At 38.0% G+C, this 17356-nt stretch overlaps 1 protein-coding gene and 1 long non-coding RNA gene across 2 annotated transcripts in view; one reads left to right on the top strand and one right to left on the bottom strand.

The window, feature by feature from the left end:
* Positions 1–6155, top strand: part of elfn1a (extracellular leucine-rich repeat and fibronectin type III domain containing 1a) — a 93177-nt gene extending 87022 nt beyond the window's left edge. The window contains exon 3 of the mRNA XM_014023598.1: positions 554–6155. Within this exon, the coding sequence (XP_013879052.1) occupies positions 915–3281 (2367 nt within the window). The 5' untranslated portion in view covers positions 554–914 and the 3' untranslated portion in view covers positions 3282–6155. The remainder of the gene's footprint in view (positions 1–553) is intronic.
* Positions 1–17356, bottom strand: part of LOC106528446 (uncharacterized) — a 52810-nt gene that overhangs the window by 13339 nt on the left and 22115 nt on the right. The gene's annotated exons all lie outside the window — the stretch shown is intronic.

Below are 17356 nucleotides of genomic sequence, written 5' to 3'. Positions count from 1 at the left end.
CTCCTAAATCACTCGTACGCACAACTTAAGAACAAATCTGTGCGTACGAACGGTTCTTGCATGAGGCCCATTGTCATTAAGTTTATGATAGCAAAGTAATCACATCTTGTTCACAACTTTTATGAAATCCAGTCCTCAAAGTGATTTCACTTTATGCATGAAGAGTCTTGGGGAAAAAATGCTAAATACATTGATCCAAGCTGTCACATTACATGGTGCTGTGCATGTGATTTAACCCAGCTTCTTAACATAGGCCCCTCACTTGACAGTCCTCAGGTTAATGGTGTGAAAACAGGGACCTTGCTTTTCTCAACCTGTCAAATGGTAATTGGCCAACAGTTTCCCTTAATAGCAGTCTGCCACAGGGACTGCAAACACCTCTTAAACTGTGTACAAAATAATTGGGGGGAGTACAAACAAGAAGGGCTTGAGTAAACACAAATCCACACTTTGAGCATAGCATTTCACTCCCAACATATGCAACATAAAAATYCCTTTTTTCCTATTGATGTGGTCATGGTGTCAACATGTATGTTTTGTCTCCATGTTGCAGGTTATTCATCCGTGCACATGAGAAAGGCACAAGAAGGGGAGCACTGAAGATGGAACGATTTCATAATGATCGTGTGTGAGGTGGAAAAAAAGCACAAGCCAAGCTAAGGTGATGAAAGTTCCCAAGTTTACTGCTGACGAATCTCATTGAAAGAGTTTGCAGGAAGATACCAGTTATTTATCTGATTGGTACATGGGGACAATATGCATCGTCATTCATCCATCGATAAAGAGAAGACAAATAAAAGCATCGGTTCTGGCACTGAGAACAGTTAAACAGCCAGCTGATTCAGAAAAAGGATTGTATCAAGGTACTGAAACAACAGTGGGATCACCCTCCTTTTATTTGTTTGACCCTGCACATGACTCTCAGAGAAGGACTAATGGCCTGCAGCTCAGGCATGGTGATGAGCGCCATGTTTTGGTCTGTGACCATTGTATACTTGACTCACATCGGCAGAGTTAGTGGGGACTGCTGGTTAATTGAAGGTGAAAAGGGCTTTGTATGGCTTGCAATTTGCAGCCAAAACCAACCACCCTTTGAGGCCATCCCACAGCATATCAACAACACCATTGTGGACCTTCGTCTGAATGAAAACAAAATCAAAAGCATTCATTATTCTTCCCTCAGTCGCTTTGCCAACTTGACCTACCTGAACCTGACCAAGAATGAAATATCTTACATCGAGGATGGGGCCTTTTCTGCTCAGTTTAACTTGCAAGTCCTTCAAATGGGCTTCAACAGGTTACGGAACCTGACAGAGGGGATCCTTCGGGGTTTAGGAAAGCTGCAGTACCTCTACCTCCAGGCAAACCTGATTGAAACTGTGACACCTAATGCCTTTTGGGAATGCCCCAACATAGAAAACATTGATCTGTCCATAAACCGAATACAGCAGTTAGATGGGTCCACATTCACCAGTTTAACTAAACTTTCTACCTGCGAGCTCTACACCAACCCATTCAACTGCTCGTGTGAGTTGCTGGGATTCGTGAAATGGCTGTCAACCTTCCCGAACCGAACAAACGAGCGGATGGTGTGTGACTCTCCACGTGGTGTTGCAGGTTATAGCCTACTGAGCCAGAATCCTAACAATCCAACATATCGAAATGCACTTCATATGCTAACTACTGTGTGTACCGATGACTATGTGACACCATTCATCTCTGTGAGCACTGAATCTACAATAATACCACCTGACTCAACGCTTTGTGGGTTGGACGATTGTCCTTCAGGCACAGAACCAGAGGATATTACAGTGAGTACAACTGAAAACGAGGTGCAAGGAAACCCTCTAATGAAAGTGAAGCAAGTAACGAACACGGGTGCCACTATTACTGTTCAGATCCCTCATCCTTACAAGAAAATGTACATTTTGGTTCTTTACAATAACAGCTTTTTCACAGATATTCGAAACCTTAAAGATACAAAAGAGGACGTTGAACTAAAGAACCTTAAACCCCACACCAACTACACATACTGTGTGGCTTCGATTCGTAATTCTCTTAGACACAACCATACTTGTCTTACAATCTTRACTGGACCTTGGAATGGAAAAGAACGAGTTGTAAACAATGCAACTGCCACTCATTACATTATGACGATTTTAGGTTGCCTCTTTAGCATGGTTATATTTCTGGGGATTGTTTACTACTGCTTGCGAAGAAAGCGGCAACAAGATGAAAAGCAAAAAAAGGCGGGCAGTCTGAAAAAAAACATAATGGAACTAAAATACGGACAAGAACTAGAGGGTGGGACTATTTCTCAGATGTCACAAAAGCAGCTGTTGGCTGGAGAGAGCATGGCTCGTATGCCGTACTTACCATCTGCGAGTGAAATGGAGCAGTACAAATTCCAGGAGATAAGCAATACTCCCAAAATGATTAAGGGAAGTTACATGGATGTTCGAAGCATGGACCATCATGAGCGCAGGGAGTGTGAAATGGGAATGGCAGGAAACAGTCAAGGGTCGGTGGCAGAGATTTCCACGATCGCAAAAGAAGTTGATAAAGTTAATCAGATAATTAACAACTGCATAGATGCTCTTAAGTCAGAATCCACCTCTTTTCAAGGGGTTAAATCTGGAGCCGTGTCCACTGCAGAGCCCCAGCTTGTCTTAATATCAGAGCACCCCCAGGGTAAATCCAGCCTTCTTTCTCCAGTGTACAAAGACAGCTACCATCACTCTCTGCAGAGGCATCGGAGCTCAGATGTCTCGCCAAAGAGGCCCAGCACTGCCACAGGAGGGCCCATGAGAAGCCCCAGGCCTTACCGCTCTGAATCCAAGTACATAGAAAAAACCTCCCCTACTGGTGAGAGCATCATCACCGTAACACCTGCTGCTGCTATCCTGAGGGCTGAGGCGGAGAAGATCCGTCAGTACAGTGACCACCGGCACTCGTATCCCGACGCTCAAATTGAGGAGCTAGAAGGACCCGACAGCCACAAATTGTTGGAGCCGCTCACTCACTCCCGCTCCAGAGACTTAGCGTATTCCCAAATGTCCTCTCAGTATCACAATTTAAGCTACTCCTCTAGTCCCGAGTACTATTGCAAACCTTCACACAGCATCTGGGAGCGACTCAAACTGCACCGGAAACGGCATAAAGATGAGGAGTACATGGCTGCGGGACATGCCCTGCGTAAGAAAGTTCAGTTTGCAAAGGATGAGGACCTGCATGACATTTTAGACTACTGGAAAGGCGTTTCATCCCAACATAAATCATAACCCATCTAGGCATTTTTAAAATGAACCTTACGTTGACAAAATGACACAAGAACCTTGTCTTACAACAGAAACGTGGACTACTTCAGTATTATAATCAACTATTCACTCGTGTATTACAATCTCTGTTGACTGTGAGGAAAACAGGAGGAAATTCTTTAAATTTGTCATATTATGTAAAACATTCATCTGGAAAAAATGTATTGCAAATTAATTATATAAATATACATATATATATAGATCTATGTTACAATGGATATTAGGTTTTTGGGTATCGCATGGCCAAGTCCTGTGAGAGTGGATTTGCTGTTGTGTAATTTGAAACTACTATATAAAGATACTGAAACCTCAATATTTTTTGAAGAACTATCTGGGCCCATGCAAATAGAATATTTTTGTCTTCCCTTCTTGCATATATTTAATTGAAAAARGTGTACAGGTATGGGTTTCTATATTTGCAATGTTTGCTGTGTAAATGTCAAAGTATTAGTGGAAGAATCAGGTTTATCAAACGGAATACTGTTTATTGAGATTATCTTGGTTACTGAAGAAGAGTGAGCCCTTKTTTACAGCTGTCTGAACTTTTGACGATTTTGCCATCAGTTTGTTTTTTAAATATTTTTTTTTACTTTTACACAATTCAGATGGATTCACTTTTATTATTTTTTATTAAACTGTGCAGTTTTGAGTGTCCTGACATACTTTCTTCAAGCTAAAATGCAGTGTCGATTATGCCATGGTGATCGTTTTTGTTTTCTGATTCGTAAACCACTATTTGCGTTTTTAGAACCAAAGTAGAACACGCTGAAATGTTTACAATAATCCTGCACGGTTTAGGGATTATACAAAATTTACATTTAAGTACATATACATTTTTATTGATTAGTTTATCGGTTATTCCCTCAGAAGAGAAAACTGGAAAACAGTACCCACAAACAAGATACTGTACTGAACAAACAAAAGCTGACTAAAAACCACCTTTTCATTGTGAAGGCAGCTGCACTTTATCTTGTTGTTTAAGTACACAGAAAGCTGCAGCTTGCAGGTGAGCCCGATAGATGAATGTAACAAATATAAATTCTGTCTAAGGCAGCTTTTCTCTACATTTTCCATGACATTTTTCTTTCATGCTATTAATAACTTTGGTTCTGTTTTTCAGATGCTTCAATATTTCTTCCAATGTGCTACATCACATTACGTGTGATCGAACAAATGGAAGAAAGTAGTTTGTTATTCAGATGGGCCTTGCTGCTTGCTGAGTGGTTTAATGTGATTTTTATCTGCTTAGGCTGCTAAAGCATTTTGTATATTAAGAAAGCCAAGTACATGGCAAACATCAACATTTTAGAGTCAGATTTACGAATGTGAAACTGAATCTTCTGACTTACTGGCTGTGAATTTGTATATAATGATTCTTTTTCGCTTTTTTTCTGAGTAAAAACAAGATTTAAAGTGTTTTTTTGTAAGATGTTTATATATTTTGTTCCAATCGGGCTCATAATGATTCATCACACAATTCTGAAAAACTGACATGTATCTGATTTGAATCTAATGGGAAACCATTAGATGAACTTTTACACTGCTGAAATTTTTTTATGAGAGTTGGTTTTWTCAGTTCATCAGTGTGGACTCCTTACAGAACAGATTATTGCACATTTTTTACACAGTACATCAAAGAAAGAAAACATAATTTAAACATAGCACTAGTTTATTTTATTGAACCAAGTGGTAAAATCAGACCTAAATTAAATCTTTTCATATACCTCCATTTTTATTTAGACTTCAWCAGAAGAAACTTTACTGTGTTTTTACCTTTCTGTGATGAGAAAACGACCTTTTTTAAAAACACTTTCCCAAGAAGAGGTTTTGAAAGTTTTGTTATGGATATTTCTGTGTGGAATTTTCAAACATAATGACATTACCTTCACCAAATTGGTTCTTTTATTGTTCTGTATAAAAAGAAATATATATATATAAAATTTATCCAGAAATTGTTTCTGGTTGTCACCAAATTGTGTAATATCTCCAGATAACATACCAGCTAAAATATTTTTTTCAGGGTTTTCTTCTGTGAGATGGGAGAAGCAATAGTTCCTGTTTTTTTTTTTTTTATAGATCCATCAGATCTTTTAACTCAGCTGCTGAAGGAGTACCATTAGGTTGCAGTAGTTTCCATGATTTACAATTATAGTGGATTTTTACCCTTCCAAGAATAAAACCATTACAGTACAGTAAAAATATGTAATTAAAGTGAGTCTGGAATTTAATACAGTTCTGGGAAATTACATATTTTTATTCTGAGTGTTTACTAAATGRGCAARTGYTGCATTTCATTATTTTTYTTTCCCAAAATGATTTCATCTCATGTAACAGTGTCACAGCATTGTTATAATATTTTAATGAGAGATGAAGCATTTATGAGCCTGATGTGAATGTCTTATGTAAGCACCTTGTTAAGTATTAACTGGGTTTTCTGACTCAGTATTTCAACCGCCTTAAATTTTTTGGGATTTGGGTAAAAAAAGTGTAAAGTTTTCTTTTACTTGTTGAAAATGTTGTTCATTATCCATTTATTATTTTTGTAAAGACGTTTCAATATCTTCTGAGAGCTGTCCAGGTTCTAGTTTATTTAGCTTTTTAGAACCATGTTTTTTATACTGCATATTGTAGCACTTCTGTGTCGAATTAGAAGTTTGGGTGTCGGGAAACCATTTTAGAGGGATCAACACGTTGTTGTTTGAGTGCATCAGAACAAACAAGAGCACAAAATGTTTGTGTTTTTTATTATCATTTTCAATTCTTAATACTATGTTATCTGCTTTCAGACAAAGTACTGTGAAATAAAGTCAAGGGTGCAAATACAGCCTAAAACCAGTATCTTTATTGTAAGTTTTTTGCATTTAGAACTTCACTTAATTCCAGTTATTTAATGTTCTCTTGCATGATGAGTTGCTGTATTTTTAGAGACACAAACTAAAAAAAACCTGGGCTCATGACGTTGCTTAAAATCAAACATTTATATGCCTGATATTACTAAATCTTTTTTTTCTCTTTTATATATTTGTGAACTCCTTTTTTTCTGTCATGTTGCGACTTGTACTCCCTATCAACAACTCATGTTTGTTTTCTTCACCCATCACTTAAAGCCCTTAAGGGATAGTCTGGCCATTTTTGAAGTGATGTTCCGTCAAATACTAATCATTCAGCTGTGACATCATACATTAAGCATGGAGGATGAAGAAAAGGGCAAAAGTCTTCCTCCAGGCCAGGCTATTAGCCTCGTTTTTCAGGCTATCAAAGCAATTCTTTCTCCAAAATGTCATACTGGTGCACAATAATGGTGCATTATCTACTACTAAACCTTTACATCAGTACTATATTTCACTTTTACTGAAACAAGTGCCTTGTAGTTTGACACCAATTTGACCACAAGCACTTATTTTAAAAACTTGTGCTTCAGTTCAAGTTATCAGTGAATCTGTTTGTCTCAAGTTGTGACCTCATTATGTTGACAGAACTACAAGGTGCCCTTATTCATTAGCCATGTTGATAGACTCCAAATGTATCTACAGAATGGTTCACTTTGGATTGTAACCTTACAAATAACTGACATGGTTTTCATGAAAGCACATCAGATATTTGAGGAGAAGTCAAAGACCTTAAAACCTTTTTGGACAACTGCAATTCATACTCTGAGCTGGGCACAGTTGATATTGTTGAATATTATCCCATAATTTTATGATATTACTTCCTTGGTGGAGTGTCATTGCTAAAACATTTAAACCACTTCAACCACTGTCCATCAATACAGTGCTTAAAGGACGAACGAACAATTTTGTTTGCAAGTCAGAACTCCTTTTGTCATCTTTTCAACAAAGTTTCAGCAAGAGACTCTCCATTTCTGGACACAGCAGAGTGCATTAATCAGCTGTCTGCAGAACTCGCAGACCTCGAGTTTAAAGTATRTGAAAAGAGGAAACACCAAAGTTCCACAGCTCTTGTCAAATTCAGTGCCTAATTGGATATGGGCGATTGACTAAGAGGAGGCGAGCCTTTACAGTTGTCTCTAAAAAAGATCTGCCCCAAAGATCAAAGCTCAAAAAGCTGGTTTAATTAACAGACTAAGGTCATATGAAACTGCTTTGGCGGGTGATGAAACAGGCTAATAAACTTTTAGATAAAGAGTTCGTCTGATAGAAATTGTTTACAACCATAACGCATATTCTACATCAAATATGGTCAGACAAGTCATTTTTTATAACAATCCAGTTCAAATTGTATGGAATTAAAACATATTGTTAAACAAAATTCTGTGTTCTCAGAGTAGATCAGGACCGGAACATGTGGATCTCTTCATGATGAGACCTGCTTCATTAATCCCGGAAAAGTACAGCACGAAGGACCATTTAGTTTAAAATTTGTTCTGATTCAACACTGCCAGACAGTCTGTCTGATCCYTTTATGAGGAAAAGTTTTAAAATTCTTAAATTAAAAGTAATAACTAATGAAAATTATAAATCACAGCATCAGGTACAAATTTAGGATGGTTTAAACCACATGTGACAAAATCCGGTCTTCAAGGGCCGTTATCCTGCATGTTTTAGGGCTTTCTCTGCTCCAACCCACCTCATTTGCATGAATTGGTGATTAACAGGCTTCTACAGGATTTGAAGAGGCAATTAAATCACGGTATGAGGTGTGCTGGACAGAAAAACATGCAGGATAGTGGACCTCAAGGACTGGAATTTGGACAGCACAAAGGACCACCACTGGGTTAGACCAAAAGAGAAGAAAATTGGGGGYAAAAAATCTGAATTACAGGTGAGTTTGGAAGAGATTKAAAATTAGAAAAAGTGGTGAAATGATCAAACTTAACATCTGAGATTTAAAGGGGGGTATCATGTATTTTCCAGGCACATGGTTCAATTCTGTACCACAATCGAGTAACTATGTCACCTTCAGCTGTTATGAAAATGCTGTATCAAAAATAAGTTAGATTTTGCATCATAACCTATCTAATTGCTTTGGCATTGGCCTCTGTCTTTTTAAGAGCCCCTGACCCTTTTGGACAGTACCACTTCAGCACGTCTTCACAACAATGCTTCTGGATGGGTGCTCTGTGGGCTGGGGGCTTGGCTGAGCTCCTGGGAGGTGCTATGTGCAAATAGACAGAGCTTTGGACCAGCAAGTGTTTAGGCAGCTTCACATGGCGACCACAGGAGATTCAAGGATTTCTCAAACAAGCACAAATGAATCAAAGCAACACTGATGAGGGACTAACATCACAACATGATATAAAGCTCAAAAAGTCTATTTTTAACAATATACCATCTTTAAAAACAACACCAAAACTAAATTCATTCTCTGAGATAAAATCAAAACCACTTTCTTAGTTTTTCTCTCCCTACCCCTAACCCCTAACCCCAGAACATCTCTGGAGCTGTTTTTTTTTTTTGTGTGTGTGTGGAAAAGCAGGGGAAGGCCATGTTGCAGATGCCAAAGTTGAAGTTTTGAGGGGATGGACAGAAATCATCCACAAGCTACATTTGTCACGCGGACCCTGAGTTTGACACGTGAGCTAGAACAATATATTTACAAAAGCCTTTTTTTTCAGCAAACAGCTGGAGCGTTTTGTTTACAGCTGATACCCAGTGGCTTATTCAGACACAGTTAATGATTTATTGTGTTTCTTTCCTCTGCRTATAAGTTCATAAAGGAGAATTGTGTTTCTGTCATGTTTTACCACAAAGGTGTTGGACCATGTTATTTATGAACAATTTGTATTGGTGAGTCCAAAACTCTTTATCCAATATTTGCTGAAAAAAATGCTTCCCAAAGCCTAGTTGCTAATCCCCAGCACAGCAGTTCTGGTGATCTGCTGGACAACCCCTCGAATGAATACTGTGCAGGTGCTGGTCACAGGGATCACCAGTCAACAGTGAAGAGAAAAGTGGGGCTGCTGAATAAACTCCACACAGAACAGGACAGACTAAACAGTTTGCCTTTCATATGAAAAGGAAGCAAATCAAAGCATCCACTAGAAGACATGTGCCCACACAACCCACATGACTTTTGTTCACAGAATTTTTGCTCCGGGCGATAATGAGCCAACTGTCTCTTCTACACATCTTCAGCTCTCTTCCTCTTCTTTTTATTCCCCTGCTAAACAAAGATTCATCTGATCATGGTGGAGAAAAAAAAACATGAGGAGGATAAAGTAAAAAAAATAATAAATAAAGAATGGTTTCCATTCTTGTGGAAGATGAAAAGCTGTTAGGATTTAATTATTTCCTCTCTTTATAAATTTGCTTACCACTCAAATCAAAGGTGGAGACTCTCTTGAACACACATTAGGCTGGGTAAGTGCGTTTTCTTTCAATATATTGAATAAAAGTGGTGATTAGTAGCTACTTTTGATGATTTTCTTTGGTGAAATTAGCTCCAAAACCATGGGATTTCTTTAAAAAAAAGCACTCAAAATGCACTCAAAATAAAATGGAAAGCTATTGAGTTTTAAATACAATTGAATAAAACAAAAAGACACACACAAACATATAGAGATCATTTTAGCAGGTCACTCAATAGAAAAAAATGTGTTTTTCATAATGATAAATAGTTACTATCCCCAAACTGTATTTTTGTATCAGCTCTAGCTTAGGAAGCTTATAAAGGAATACAGAGGGAGGAAAAAATAACTTTTTTTTTCCTTATAGTCTCTAAATTCATATCTTTCAAAATTCCGRGTCAAAATATTTCACTGAAACAAAAAGTATATCTCTATATGGAACCTTTGAAATCATCCTAAAAAAYGATTTAAGCCAGAGAGAAGAGAAAATAGTTTAAATGATAAACTGTGTTTGCACCATWGAGAGTTTGCGCTTGTCTTTCAAAGTGAACTCTGTCTCAGCAGCAGAAGCAGCTCTGCTGTATTATCTTGTTTAACCTGTGCAAGAGGAGCTTGACCTTCGGCAAATGTTTACGCTCCGCTATGCTCTGAGGGGCCTCATCTGCAGAGCTGGAGGACGTGWAACCACCTGTGTGACCTTTGAATGTATTTAAAAAGTTTGTCTTTGGTAGCTAAAAATAGTCTGTTCAATATAGTTTGAATAGTGTCAGTTGTAATCAAGTTCAAATGTGTATGCTGGCAGCAATACATATAACAACACAGCATATGGGGTGCCAAGTGTAAAATAAAATGTTAAAAGTGTCACTAACATATTTTAATTTTTCTATCTCTTAGATTTCTAAGTGTAAAAGTAGGAATCATTTATCTTTTAAAGTTAACCTGAGATTTCTAAGTGTAAAAGTTTAGGATTTTCCACTAACATTTTATTGGTATTTAGCTAAATGTTCATACATTTTGCTAATTTTTACTAAATGTTAAATTTAAATGTTATGTAATATATGTAAATATTAAAATCCTAAATCTAAATATGTAAATTTAAATATAAAAGTTCAATCTAAAATGTTGAAGTTCACATTTAGGAATTTCTAAAAGAAAAAAGCAGCTTTGGCTGGTGGCACTTGGCTGTCATTAYTACGTCATCATCCTGAGACTAAAGCAAATGCTAACGCTGCAAGCACTGCTGAAAACAGTATTTCAAATTTAAATTCAAAATGTGGTCATTGCAAACAATATGTATGGTACCTGTGGTCCAGCAGTTTGAAGTGCATGTTGGACACTGATCGCAACTGCAAGTTTGATGTCTTGCAGCTTAGCGTTAGCAGGGTTAGCAGCGTTAGCAGCATTAGCAGCATTAGCGGTTGTTTTCGTCTCAGGATGGTGACATCTTTATCTAGGGCCATTCAACAACATCTAAAGCTATAATCCATTCTGAAATACTTAAATGTAAACTTCACTGTTGGTAAGTAGGTTCGTACTTTGAACTYTTTAAATACCAGGTAGCCTATGAACACTGCACTTTCTGGTCTGCATTGTTTGTCATACCTCTAAGCTATATCATCCATCCATTCATTTTGTTTATGTACATTTTCCATGCAACGGAGCAGAAYGATGGTGTTTATATTCAGGGGTCATTATCTCTCTAATTTCCTAATTAAAAGTGAAACAACATCTAACAACAGAGCAACAGATACCTGACAGCACCTGCTTTTTTAATGCGGTCTTCCACCAAAACATTAAGCTCAAAGCTTGTTTTACTTTGATCAAACAAAAARGGGCAGGACATATTAATAATGTTTTATTCTAAGATTTTTTTTTCTGTGAAGTTGCTGAAGTTCTGTTGTGAGCTTCATGTTTCCAARGCAAGTTAACTTAACTCAGTGTTTTGTTTTTGCTTTTGCTTTTTTTCTGCATGCCAACCGTTTTATCAGTAAAGATAATTTCAGTCACAAATTGAACTGATTGGATCCAAAATGAATTTGATTTGTTGCTACACCATTTCCACGAGACAAATGCATTTGTAAAGCATGAGCTTCGGTATGAAATCAAAGCTGCAATTGAACCGCTAAAACCCAAAACAAGACGTGGGAATTCGTTCACTCTTTAGGGTTAAAAGAGCCTGAAAAATGAAAAATAAATAACTCAAGCTGACACCTGCTATGTTGCTCAGAAGCTGCCCTACACCGAATCAAGAACTTTCACCATTTATTAAAGTCTCCCTAAACGACATTTTGCAGAAGCACAAGGATGCTAAGTGTTTAAAAACATTTCCTGTTTGCATTATCTTTTTTTTTTTAGTATTGTAATATTTTTAGGTTTTTGGGATGCAACTTTTGAGCACAGCTTGCGTAAACAACACACTTGAGCACAATTTATTTTAAAATGTGGCAATTCATTTAAACTGCTGTCTTTGTTTCTCTTTTCGGTTCCAAATTTGTCTGCATAACTCTGCTACACAAGCACACAGAGACAAAGAGCTGGTGGTTGGAAATTTAAAGTATATCTGCTTTGAAACAGGAGGTAAAAAGGGGGCTTAATTTTCTTGATTTACTGCTTTGTTTTCCTAGTGGCCACAGTATATCTTTGGAAGAGTGGTGCAGTTCCAGCTGACTCTAGGTAGTTGAGCTGGAGAAGAGGGGCCAAGTTTTAATGCTGTGTTTGCAAACAGGAAGTTGAAATAGTAGCTTAGTCTGTCATTAAAGCTCTAAAAGACAATTAAGAGCAAAGGGATGGGATTCAATGTCAGCAATTATTGTATTATTGTTAATATATACATAAATATGCTAACCTCAAATTAATTACATCATCTCCCATCTTTGCCACTCGAAAAACCTAAAATTTCTAAATCCACCACTGCTCCCAACAACACAATGAGCTCTACAATATGACTGAAAGTGTTCAGGAACAGCTTGAGGAGCAAAATAAAAATGACAAAGACAACACCAGAACTCTTTGTTTAACCCTCCTGCTGCCCTTGAGTCAAAATGACACAGAAGGCCACAGTTTTAAAACTGAGGACTAAAGGGTCATTTTGACCCAAAGGGCAGCAGGAAGATTAAAAGAAAATAGAAGCTACTAAAGCAAACCAACACAGGTTGTGTGACCTTATATATTTTTTTACTGCTCAGCAATGTCAGAAACAGATTTTTACTTTGAGTGGCTTGCTAAAACACAGCTGTAACCGTTCAACAGTTTTATTGCAATAAATAAAATATGAAGTTTGTGCAGATGGCAAGCAATTCAAGCATTTGGCTCTCTTTTTTTCTATAATAAATGTGTGGGTGTTTTAATAAAGTAGTGGGCATGCATTATTTATCAGGAAATTGTAGCTGTCACCAATAAGAAGCTGCAGCAATAGTTTCATGATCAGTTCTTATGTTTGTCTTCCTGCAGAGCCAAAAAGATGCACATGTACAAGCATGTAAGTTTTGTCCTGCTGGTTTCACACCATCTTTTTCATCCACAAATGGTAGTATGCCAAAAGAAAAAAGAAAAAGAAATAGCACACTAGCAAAAGACAAAATCACCACAGTGGCCAAGTAACATGCATTTATGCAACACAGGTTTTAAAATGTTTTATAAAGATGAAAATCCATTTATATGTTTGTAAGGTTTCAAGAATTGGATTGACTGATTGGGAAGGAAAGCATTTTTTTTTTTCATATTCATAATAAACCTGTTTTTCAATTTGGCTTGAATTTACTGGAGAGACTAAATCACTTGGAAGGCAACACAAGACGAGCACAACCTTGAATACATTTTCATTCTAAGAGACGGTTTCATAATGTTTCTTGACACAATTTTCTACTGTTCTGCTTCGCTCGGTTTTTAAAGATCTTTAAAGTTGATGTCGTAAAGGTTTAGACTTCTTTTTCTGTCACACATTGGGACTTTTGTTTGAGGAGGAAATTTGCCAAAACAAACCTTTAGTTCATTGTCTGATCACGTTTTCTTTTTCTGATTAGCAGGGGACACATTTTTGAGTGTTATCACCTGCCATCCAAGTGGAAAGGGGGATTGTGTTTTTGACTGTGCTTGTGTGTGTGTGTGTGTGCGTGCGTGCATGCGTGTGTGTGTGTGTGTGTGTGTGGATGGATGGTTTTTTCCTACAACGTGGGGAATTTTTTTTACCAAAAAAAGCAGCCTCATGGGGACCGAAGTGAATGCATGTTACAGGTGTGGGGTTAGGTTTAGGACCAAGGTTTAGGTTAGTTTTAGGGTCAGGTAAGTATCTGTCAGGTTAATTTTAGAGTATATGGTCAGGGTTAAGCAATAAAGGTTAAAAAACATGAATGGAAGTCAATGGAAGGTCCTCACAGGGTCAAGAAACAAACGTGTGTGTTTGTGCGTGTCTGACTGTAACCAAAGTATCTCATGAGCCACTAGACGAATTTTAATAAAACTGTCCAAAACTACCCAGTGGATGGACATTTACACCTTGGAGTCTATTAACTGAATAATACAAATAAACCAAAACATATACTGTAGGGTTCAACATATATAAGGTGTTTTATAAATCATTTGTGTTTAAATGTTATGAAAGTTTGAATTAACCTGCATTTTTAACAGTTCTGTGGAGCAGAAAGCATTCCAAATAGTAATAAAGTTTGTGGTTTTTCAAAAGCTTTGATTACAAACCATGCTCCTAAAAGTGATTTTTTTATCTATTTCTCTGAATGCTTGATGATCTTCCTTTTTAGAAGCTTTTTTTTTCTTTTTTTATCATCCAAGCTGTAGTGACTGTCAATCACCCCGAGAAGGAAGGAAGCATCTTCATTTTTTTACCAGCAGGAGCTCGCAGGCTACATGTCGCTTCACATCCCGCACAAACGTAATACTCCTGCTTTTACTTCTTCTTTAACATATGAATTCAAACATCAATGTGTGTCTGCACCGAGAAACCATTAGGAGATAAAAAGCCTGATGAACATGAATGGAACATCTGCACAGTCAATATGATGAAGGCTTTTTATTTGTATCAGATAAGATGCTGCTGTTTGTGGCTCATCACACAGTTACTACTTGCTGTTTTTTTCCACCATATTGCTGTGTATGTTAAATGGGCAATATAATGCAATTTTTTTTTTTGCTTTATATCGTGATATAATATTATCCTCTCATCAAAAACATACACAGAGTATTGCTTTGACTCATTCATGCATGTTTAAGAAATCCTGAAATGTCATGCAGGAGGGCAAAAACAGCTGGTTAGGCCTAGAACCTCCTTTTAGGTGCAGCTCCTCCTCTGGGCAGTGTCTTCAAGCCGAGCTTCTGCATCACAGAGCACACCTCCCCCGTGACTCCTGCAGACTATTGGCAGCAACAACTAGCAAAAAACTGGTGAAACCGCCCATCTGATGAGCTCATTTTACTTAGCTTTCTGAACAAAAGAGAATTTAACAATGGACTAATAACATGATTATCACTAAAAGATGATGCAGTTCCAACACTCACAAGTACACAAACACCATTGTCACCTGCCCAGGTAAGCTGAAAAACAACTCACTGTTTCGTTCAGTTGTTTGATCCATCTGTGATCTACGGTTAGCTTTGTAACTTTTTACGATCTGTGTTCCTTAGTAGGCTTACACCACATTTTAGTGATAAATAAATTAGCTTAACATAGTGTGTGTCTGTGGGGATGAGAGAGATTTCTTACCAAGCAGAACCATTGCCTCTCTTTCTGGGTCAGACGATAAGGTTCCATTGTATCCTGAGTTGCAATTTCTCAAAACCGATATTGTGTGGTGTTGCTGCTTTTTAAATTATTATTTCAACAAAATAGGCTACAATGCTCCAGGTTGTAAACGGCATGAAGCTGTTGTGATGACATGCAGAAATGGACGTGGTGGAATCGTGTAACTTACATTTTGCATTTCAGTCTTCTTTGAAGTCAGCCTGACAAAGTCACCTCTTTTTTTAGGTTAGGTTGCAGATATTGATCTAAGATTTGAAGTGGTTGTAGCTCATACATGTCAAGTTGTACGGATTGTCCGTAAATTAAAAATATCCTAGAATTTTTTTTGCAAATGTACTTAGTCACGTATGCATGTTCCCATACAAAGACGAGATTTGTGCTCCGGATTTCATCCATCACACAGGAGAAACTTTCAAGTAGAGCAGTGGGCAGCTAGAGCTCAGGGAGCAGTTGGGGGGTTAGGTGTCTTGATTAAGGATACCACAACACATGGACATGGAGATTCAAACCTGTGGCTTTCTCATCCCAAGTCGGCTGCTCTACCACCGCACCACTTTCCCTCATTTTGCAGTTATACATCTGTATATATGGTAATGATGGATTTTTCAAAAATGTTTTTTTAAAGGTGGGTATTATTTTCCAGACACATAGTTCAATTCTATACCGCATTCATGTAACTATGTTACCTTCAGTTGTTATTCAAATGTTCATCCGTCCGTTTTCTTCCGCTTATCTGGGGTCGGGTCGCTGGGGCAGCAGCCTAAGCAGAGAGACCCAGACTTTCCCCAGCCACTTGAGCCAGCTCGTCGGGGGGAATCCCAAGGCGTTCCCAGGCCAACTGAGAAACATATTCCCTCCAGTGTTTCCTGGGGTTTCCTCTGGGTCTCCTCCCATTGGGACGTGCCCGGAACACATCACCAGGGAGGCGTCCAGGAGGCATCCTAACCAGATGCCCGAGCCACCTCAACTGGCTCCTCTCGACGTGGAGGAGCAGCAGCTCTACTCTGAGTCGCTCATGGGGACTTATTAAAATGTATATATCAAAAATACAGTTGATTTTGCATTACATCTGAGCACCTTGGAATTGGCCTCTGCCTCTTTAATGGACCGTGACATGAGATTTTTTTAATAAACATTAATGCATTTTTTGGAAAGATAACATTGATAACATGTTGCAAAAGAAAGTTCACACCGCTGAGATGAACGGTTGTTGAGATATTTGCATGTGAAGAAACAGGAAGTGATGTCAAAGAGAGACAAAGAAGAGTTAAAGTTCAAACAATTTTGTTTTAATAAACAACGARCAGAGAGTTTATTTTACTAAAGAGTTCCCCTTTGATGTCACTTCCTGTTTCACTTTGGCTGAACCAAATTCAAAAGAAAATATGCTGGTTATGTGGCAAAATGGGTAAAATCATGTGTACTATGCCAGTTTTCTTAAGTACAAAGATGTTTTCTTTGACTTTTTGTGTTTGAAGGATAGGCATGTCACGGGCATTTTAAGAGCCTCCTACCATTTCCAACATTCCCACTTCAGCATGTCTTCACAATAATGTTTTGAGTGAGGGGTGCTCTGTGGGAAGGGAGCTCAGTTGAGGACTGAGCTTCAGCGTGGAGTTTAGGCAGCTCCACATGACTACTACAGCAGGTGATCCAAGGATTTCTCAAACATGCATGAATGAGTCAAAGCAACATTCTGGGTATGTTTTTGATGCAGGAATGACATTATAACATGATATAAAGCTCAAAATAATCAATTTTGCTTAATGTCTCCTTAAAGTCTCGGAGCCGACAGGCTGTATAGAAATAAGTTAACCTCCTCCTCTCCACTGTTCTCTTTCTGCTCCTCTGCACCACAGACACTGTTATCTCTGCCTCATGTCCTTTTTTTCTCCTGCGGCGGACAATCAGCTTGTCCGCCACACACACACACACACACACACACACACACACACACACACACACACACACACACAC

The sequence above is a fragment of the Austrofundulus limnaeus genome, unplaced genomic scaffold (assembly GCF_001266775.1).
Source record: "Austrofundulus limnaeus strain Quisiro unplaced genomic scaffold, Austrofundulus_limnaeus-1.0 Scaffold4, whole genome shotgun sequence".
Classification (NCBI taxonomy): Eukaryota; Metazoa; Chordata; class Actinopteri; order Cyprinodontiformes; family Rivulidae; genus Austrofundulus; species Austrofundulus limnaeus.
This window is presented reverse-complemented; position numbering and strand designations above follow the sequence as displayed.